Source organism: Saprolegnia diclina, assembly GCF_000281045.1.
Source record: "Saprolegnia diclina VS20 unplaced genomic scaffold supercont1.16, whole genome shotgun sequence".
NCBI classification, from domain to species: domain Eukaryota; phylum Oomycota; class Saprolegniomycetes; order Saprolegniales; family Saprolegniaceae; genus Saprolegnia; species Saprolegnia diclina.
The window spans coordinates 643,618-650,375 of NW_008246083.1; the positions used below are offsets into that span (position 1 = coordinate 643,618).

The following is a 6,758-nucleotide window of genomic DNA, read 5'->3' on the forward strand; positions in this document are numbered from 1 at the left end:
CATCCGGATCGTGAGCCACGGCCACGTGGGGTCATTTTCAAAGTCCACGTGGCCAGCAAGTCGAGCAGCATGTCGTCCGCGCCCGCCAAGCTTCGCCTCCGCAACGAGAAGCACTCGAGCAACATCACCAAGCGTGGCAACGTGCCCACGTCGACGCGGGTACGCGCATGCGACACAGCGCGCGCCGAGGCTCATGACGCGTCTGTAGGTCGTGCGCGAAGAAGGCTACAAGGTCGGCCCTGTCGTGCTCGGCGTGCTCTTCTTCCTCGTCGTCGGCTCGGCCATCCTCGAGGTCCTCCGCGCCGCCCAGTTTGGCGGCTTGTAAGTGCGCCCACGCCGCGCATCTAGTTAGGAGCTAGCGTCGTCGTCGACTGTACGGGCGCTAATGCAGCACGTTGTATCTATCGACGGATCGAAATGGGCCGCGTCTTTGCAACCACGCTGCGTAAACTCAGCGCAACAGCCGCGTGGGCCCACGTTACCTTGCAGGCATGTGATTGGCGCCTCAACCGTCGCCGGTGTCCCGCACAGTGTTCATACGTGGCATGGTCGTGCGTGGCCAGCGCTACGCGCTCTGCACGGACGCCATTTCCAGATCCTCGTGGAGAAGGCTGCGGCCGGAACATGGCAACCTCGCGGCGAGGAGGAAGAGATGCGGTTGATGCCGTCAGTCCACTACGGCTTGCAGAGGCTGCAGTGCCAAAACGGCAGTTGTCCCACGCGACCCGTCATCCGAGTTGCTTTTCTTGGGATTTGTCACCAGTTTTGATTTCACCGGCGTAGTGCGATGCCGACGCCGTGCGCGATCAGCGACTGCGCCAAGTTTGCCAAGGTCCACGCTCTCTGCCTCGTGCACGCGCGCGTCCTCTCGCTCGTTGCATCGACCGCCACGTCGCCGACCACATGCACCAAGACGCACCGCCTCTGCAGCGAGCGCGGCTGCGCGTCGCATGCGCGCCGGCTTGGCAAGTGCTCTCGCCATGGCGGCGCCAGACTATGCAGCGTGCATGGGTGCGCGACGCCGGCGCAAACCACCGGCAAATGCCGGCTCCACGGCGGTGGCACGCTCTGCAAGCAGCTCGGCTGCACGTCATTTGCACGCACAGGCGGCTGGTGCGCACCCCACGCGCGGTCCCACCGCACTCCTCTCAACTCGGTCGCGAGCGATTCGTAACACGCATAACGTATATTCCATGCGCTCTCGGGTGTGTTGGAGCTACGAGCATGCTGCTCAACGGAGAACTGGGCGGAGATCTTGTATGTATTTAGCTCCTGCTGGCTCTCGCTGCAAGCTCTCGCTGCATGTACAGAGCGTCAGCGCATGGTCGCAGGCTGCGGTTGACTGTCGTGACAAGCAAACGACCAAGCTGCGAGCCTAGGCTGGGTGGTGCATACGCCAAGTCGCATCAGTCGCATGGTCTCGTCGCGGTTACACAGTGGCGGCGCATCGTGAGTCGTGAATCGAGCATACTCGCTATTTACATCGATACCTAGCATGTTTTCTAATGCTCGGCAGTTACACCACCAACCGACGCCACAGTCAGCCCCCCCACGCGGATCGCGTGAGGTTTCGATACAATGATTCACGTGTTGCTCTGCCTGTGGATCGCGTGAGGTTCGCTCAACTGCCGGCTTGAAGGTTTGCTGTTTTTAAAGGGATGGGGACACTTGCATGCCGCTCAACCAGACGACATAGCCTCTCGAAACTATACAGTTAGTAGTTTAGCTCGTAGTTCCTTCCGCAATCACGACTTGGTAGATGCCGTATGTTTGATTTCCAGTCAAGCGACAGACAAAAGCAATCGAGCAATCATGCTCTTTGCGTTTACGAGGCAAAAAATCCGTCCCGCTGAAACGGCCGGCGCCTCTGGTTGTGCCACGTACGCCATGTACAAGGTTCTTCTGCCCTTTTGAAGCTCGATTTCTTGGGAGGTATGCACGGCTTGGAGGTGCGAGATCCAAGTAATCTTCGGGCTCGCCACAGCTTGCCTTTGATGCAGCGATATGCCGCGAAAAGTGCGGTGGATTCGACGTCGATGGCGTTTTTTGGGTTGACATAACTCGAGCTCGCAGCAGTCACATCAACCATTTTGTATTTTTAGCTCCTTCACGGAACACCGTTGTGTCATTCAACATAAATCCTTGTGGCCAAAACGTCGGGTATGCCTGCACTGTGCGCACTCGGCAGCTGCATCAAGTTCGGCAAGGTCCACGGGCTCTGCCTCTTGCACTACCGTATGCAGTGTATCGTGCAAAAGGCTACGGCGCTGCGGCATGCCAGTGCGAGCTGCCACGCCGGGTACTCGTCGGACGAGACCAATTCGACGAGCAGCCGTGCCGAGCCACGGTCGCTGCTGCCGTCGACCAAGCCCAACAGCAAGAACCGCAAGTGCAAAGTCGACGGGTGCTCCTCCTGCGCGCGGCGGTACGGCCTCTGCTCACGCCACGGCGGCTCCAAGCTCTGCGGCGTCGACGGCTGCTCGACGCCGGCGCAAACAGGAGGCCGATGCCGCGCGCACGGCGGCGGCACGCTCTGCAAAGCCAATGGCTGCGCCTCGTTTGCCCGCTTTCAAGGACTCTGTAGCGTGCACTCGAACGGTGTACGACCACACAGCAACGACCGTTCGTTCCCGCCGTGCTAACTAGTGCATTCGACTGTTAAGCTATATGAAACACGTCTCTTGTCGTACGCGCTTGAACGTGTTCTATGTGCGGGCGCTCGTCCTCACAGCGCGGTGCTGCGTGTCGACGCCCAGAGATCGCTCTGCTTCAGATTCAACCATGTATCGCGTAATCCGAGCTGCTGAGACTGCTCGACACTCCCACGAAACGTCAAGCCGTTCCGCTGCCGTTGGTGGCTGGCGGTATGCCTACTGGAGATCAGCGGACCAGCGTCGACCTCTCAGTGCTGCGGCTCACATGACGCTTTATAAAAGCAGCGGGCTATAGAACTTGAAGTGGGTCGTGGCACACCATGTCCTACATTTTCGAAGGTGCTGCACTGCAGAGCAGCAGATCCAAACTTGCAGTCAGCTCCGTATAATGGCGTCGACCGTGAACCTGACCGAGCGTCTCCCGAACGCCAACCTCAAGGTCGCCACCGTCGGAGCTATACGATCTGATATAGTTTACTCTAGGCTACCTACTGCCCGCAACCGACCACGACGCGTGGCGCCCCCACCGTCCTCGGCGTGCACCCGAAGGAGCCCAAGATCATCTACTGCTCCGGGAAGCTTGTCGTGATCCGCGACCTCGAAAACCCTGCCAACTGCCTTATCTACCAAGGCCACAACAGCCCGACGACGGCTGCCAAGATCTCGCCCAATGGCTACTGGGTCGCCTCGGCCGACATGTCGGGCAAGGTCCGCGTCTGGTACATCTTGGTCAGCATGACAAGCCTTGACAACGGTGACGCTCATTAGGTCGTATGACAACCCGGAACACACGCTCAAGGTCGAGGTGCCGGTGTTTGCTGGCGAAGTCAAGGACTTGAGATGGGACCCGGACAGCAAGCGCATCGTCGCTGTCGGTGATGGCCGTACGCTCCTCGCTCGCGTACGCCTCCACTTTCGGGCCAAATGCGTCAACTTACGTGTTGCCAATAGGTCTTTATGTGGGACACGGGCAACAGCATTGGTGAAATCGCGGGTCACCACAAACTACTTGTAGAGTCTCACTGTAGCAATTGCACGTCGAGCTCCGTCTTTCGAACTCGACACCTCTTGAGGCTCACGAGTGGCAAGCGTCGTTGCAGGACTCATTTTTGCTGTCGCGACGATTCCGTTTTTCCGCCGGCGTCACGCTCTAGGGCATTTGGATCCCCTTTGTTGCATGCTGGTCGTTCCAGAGACCCGTACAGCACACCCACTGAACGCTTCGTGTGCCCTACGACATCAGGACTTGAAGAATAATCATTTGTATATTTTCTTGCTCACAGCCCAGCGCGCCGGGCGCGTCTTTGGCGCGTGGAGTGATTTCTTCTTGGCACCGTCAATGTCACGATCGTTTCATTTTCCCAGTGCAATTCTTCGTTTCGCCGCGCAAGATTTTCCTTTGTCTCGCATTTTGCTACGTAGTTAATGCGCTTCACAGCGCTTTGGCCGCGCTTGTGCTCGGCTCGAATATGTACATCTACTCTGGCCTCGCTCGTCCACAAGGTTGTGCTGCACACCTCGCGGAAGCGCCTACGTTCGAGTCGAACGGCTCAACGGTAGTCTGCATCTCCGCCACAACGCAAAAGCTAGTCAAATGTTCCATGCGCATGCCGCACTGATCAGCCGTATATCTAGAAGACGCTGAGCCGGAAGTTTCTGCGCCGAGTTGATTGTTTGTTCAACGTAGTCGTTTTGTCACCCAGCTTGAAACGTCGATTCTTCGACCGAGATAGCGAAACGAAAGGAGTGATCTTGTCAGTGTTGGCATGCTTGTAGCCAAGTGCTTTAACCAGCAAAAGCTGGCGGCGATGATGTCACACAGCCTTTTCTTCTTACACGCCGACGAGTATCGGCTGAAATGACGAGGTGGAGCATAAAAAGTGTGATGCGGTATCCGAGACCTTTGAATATGCTTACAATTGACATGTAGCTTCTCGACATACTTGCGTCACTTGGTTGTCGCACGCTGAAGTCTGGTACAACCACCTCTTCTATCCAGCACTAGAAGGACGGCCGAGTCCACCCATCTGTGAGTGCCATCGCTATTGGTTCCCACTTGCAACAACCTGAACGAGAATGCAAGCGATCGCGGGTCGCTACCTTGGCCGTTGGCACAGGCGGACTCTACTAAGCTTTCTTCCGCCCCCTTATGCGTCGCATGAAGTTTGCAGCCGACACAAAACCGTTTGATTGGCTCACTGACTGACCAATGAAATGGCGTCAAATGGATCTTGGCGGCCAGCTGCAATGGTTCATGGACCGCGCCGCAAGGTGGGCCGACGGCAAATTAGTCAACTCCCTGCGCGTACCGTACATTGCAGACATACCATAGATCCCTGCACGTCCCACCTCTCAATGCGTGTCATGAGATCGACCCCAAATGATCGCTGTACCCAATAGAAAGCATCGCGATTACGGCCCGTCATCCAAGCGTAATGGCAACTCGGTTTTGCGATCAGTATTCTTCAAGAGGGTATCTCCACCACGGTCTCGCCCGATCCTGCTGCTTGCCCACAGGCGCGTGCCACAGAACGTCGAGGCGGAAACGATCTATCACGGATGAGCAATCGTCGTCCCACGGCGCCGGCAGTTTATGCCCAACGGCCAATGGCGTTGAGCACACGTGAGCATTTCGAAATTGCAATGCCACGCCGCTGTGCCATCGAGCGCTGTACGCGCTACGCCAAGGTCGACCAGCTCTGCCTCCTCCACGGGCGACTGCAGAGCATTCGCCGCCAAGCACGCACGCACGTCGCGTCTAGCCCCATGAGCATCGTACGCCTTTGTTCTATCACATTCCACAACTGAACCTCTCTCTTGCAGACCATTTCCTGGGACATGCTCCACCAAGTCCAGCCCAGCCGCATGTGTCGAGCGCCCGGGTGCACGTCGTACGCGCGGCGGCGAGGTCGGTGCTCGCGCCACGGCGGTGCCAAGCCGTGTGCAGTCCACGAGTGCCAAACCCCCGCGCAGACTGGCGGTCATTGCCGCGCCCACGGAGGCGGCAAGCACTGCAAAGCGGTCGGGTGCGATGCATTTGCTCGCTATCAAGGCTGCTGCTCTCGCCACGCGACACCGCGGGAGCCGAGCTACCCCACTTTATAGCTAGAATACATTTCTTGTATGTCTCCATCTTTGTCAAAGGGTCGGCCAGGCGTCACTTGACGCGGGTGGCACATCGCAGGCCAATCGAGTCGCCAACGAAGGGTCGCCTGAAACCCCAGCGACCAGAGCAGCTCCGTCGTCCCACAGAAGAAGCATCGACGTCGGCGACCACGTTTTGGCTACGCGAGCAATGACAGAATCGCAGAGCATCGTAGAACAAGCGCAGTGAAAGCTCTCGTGTAAAGGGCGTACCCACAGCTCTCCCTGTCCAGGGACCTTTCGATCGCGGGACGAGACAGGCTTCGTACCACGTGGCTAGACCCGTTGTTATTGGCGCCTATTTCAAGCACCGCAGTTTCAACGCCTGCGTACGCGGCGCCTTCGATATCATTTGTCCTTTGGCGCTGACGCAAATGTTGCTCTTGTGCGCCGTCGACTGCTGCACGCGGTTTGCCAAGGACGGGACGTGCTGCCTCATTCACAGCAGAGCGAGATCCCCAGCGTCCACCAGCCCACCGAGCCATATGACGCGCCTGACCAAGAAGATCACACATGTGAGTCGCGCATGCAAAGAGCCCGGGTGCTACTCGTATGCGCGGCGCCTCGGCCGGTGTTCGCGCCATGGCGGCGTCAACGCGTGCGACGTCGATGGCTGCTTGACGCCCGCGCAGTCGCGCGGCCGCTGCCGCATGCACGGTGGCGGCACCCTTTGCAAGACCACCGGCTGTGACGCGTTTGCCCGCTTCAAGGGCCATTGCTCGAAACACACACAGCAGCGCCGAACGCGAAGCACCGCTGCTGCCTAGTACTCGTAGCTCCTTTATATGTACAAGTATGTCTTCAGATGCCCATCGTTTCGCGTGTCCTACGAGTTGAGCTCGCACGATGTGCATACTACTAGTGCGGCTTGGGGCCGCCATGCGAGGCCTTGAAACCGGTGCAGCATACCTTCCATACTTGCAAGCTGCATATTGTCCAGTCCCAGCGTATCGCCCTAAC

At 58.2% G+C, this 6,758-nt stretch overlaps 6 protein-coding genes across 6 annotated transcripts; all 6 read left to right on the plus strand.

Annotated features, from left to right (window-relative positions):
* Positions 1 to 14: 14 nt before the first annotated feature.
* SDRG_06115 (hypothetical protein) lies at positions 15 to 504 on the plus strand. Its single transcript, XM_008611879.1, has 2 exons — positions 15 to 159; positions 209 to 504. The coding sequence occupies exons 1-2, from the start codon at positions 70 to 72 to the stop codon at positions 323 to 325; spliced, it is 207 nt and encodes a 68-aa protein (XP_008610101.1). The 5' UTR covers positions 15 to 69; the 3' UTR covers positions 326 to 504.
* Positions 505 to 772: 268 nt separating this feature from the next.
* Positions 773 to 1,263, plus strand: SDRG_06116 (hypothetical protein). The gene has a single exon (XM_008611880.1). It carries the CDS (start codon positions 788 to 790, stop codon positions 1,172 to 1,174), a length of 387 nt encoding a protein of 128 aa, XP_008610102.1. The 5' UTR covers positions 773 to 787; the 3' UTR covers positions 1,175 to 1,263.
* An 848-nt stretch (positions 1,264 to 2,111) lies between these two features.
* SDRG_06117 (hypothetical protein) lies at positions 2,112 to 2,694 on the plus strand. Its single transcript, XM_008611881.1, has one exon. The coding sequence runs from the start codon at positions 2,163 to 2,165 to the stop codon at positions 2,640 to 2,642; it is 480 nt and encodes a 159-aa protein (XP_008610103.1). The 5' UTR covers positions 2,112 to 2,162; the 3' UTR covers positions 2,643 to 2,694.
* Positions 2,695 to 2,837: 143 nt separating this feature from the next.
* On the plus strand, positions 2,838 to 4,516 carry SDRG_06118 (hypothetical protein; the record flags this gene model as incomplete). The annotated part of the gene is made up of 5 exons (XM_008611882.1): positions 2,838 to 3,093; positions 3,138 to 3,373; positions 3,423 to 3,555; positions 3,606 to 3,648; positions 4,431 to 4,516. Exons 1-5 carry the CDS (start codon positions 3,043 to 3,045, stop codon positions 4,514 to 4,516), a joined length of 549 nt encoding a protein of 182 aa, XP_008610104.1. The 5' UTR covers positions 2,838 to 3,042.
* A 613-nt stretch (positions 4,517 to 5,129) lies between these two features.
* Positions 5,130 to 5,786, plus strand: SDRG_06119 (hypothetical protein). The gene is made up of 2 exons (XM_008611883.1): positions 5,130 to 5,429; positions 5,478 to 5,786. The coding sequence occupies exons 1-2, from the start codon at positions 5,214 to 5,216 to the stop codon at positions 5,757 to 5,759; spliced, it is 498 nt and encodes a 165-aa protein (XP_008610105.1). The 5' UTR covers positions 5,130 to 5,213; the 3' UTR covers positions 5,760 to 5,786.
* A 334-nt stretch (positions 5,787 to 6,120) lies between these two features.
* SDRG_06120 (hypothetical protein) lies at positions 6,121 to 6,610 on the plus strand. The gene has a single exon (XM_008611884.1). The coding sequence runs from the start codon at positions 6,173 to 6,175 to the stop codon at positions 6,563 to 6,565; it is 393 nt and encodes a 130-aa protein (XP_008610106.1). The 5' UTR covers positions 6,121 to 6,172; the 3' UTR covers positions 6,566 to 6,610.
* Positions 6,611 to 6,758: the final 148 nt, after the last annotated feature.

Coding starts and splice junctions, on each gene's coding strand:
- SDRG_06115 (XM_008611879.1), top strand. CDS start 70: ATGTCGTCCGCGCCCGCCAAGCTTCGCCTCCGCAACGAGAAGCACTCG. Junction 160..208: donor ACGTGCCCACGTCGACGCGG/GTACGCGCATGC, acceptor ACGCGTCTGTAG/GTCGTGCGCGAAGAAGGCTA.
- SDRG_06116 (XM_008611880.1), top strand. CDS start 788: ATGCCGACGCCGTGCGCGATCAGCGACTGCGCCAAGTTTGCCAAGGTC.
- SDRG_06117 (XM_008611881.1), top strand. CDS start 2,163: ATGCCTGCACTGTGCGCACTCGGCAGCTGCATCAAGTTCGGCAAGGTC.
- SDRG_06119 (XM_008611883.1), top strand. CDS start 5,214: ATGAGCAATCGTCGTCCCACGGCGCCGGCAGTTTATGCCCAACGGCCA. Junction 5,430..5,477: donor CGTCTAGCCCCATGAGCATC/GTACGCCTTTGT, acceptor TCTCTCTTGCAG/ACCATTTCCTGGGACATGCT.
- SDRG_06120 (XM_008611884.1), top strand. CDS start 6,173: ATGTTGCTCTTGTGCGCCGTCGACTGCTGCACGCGGTTTGCCAAGGAC.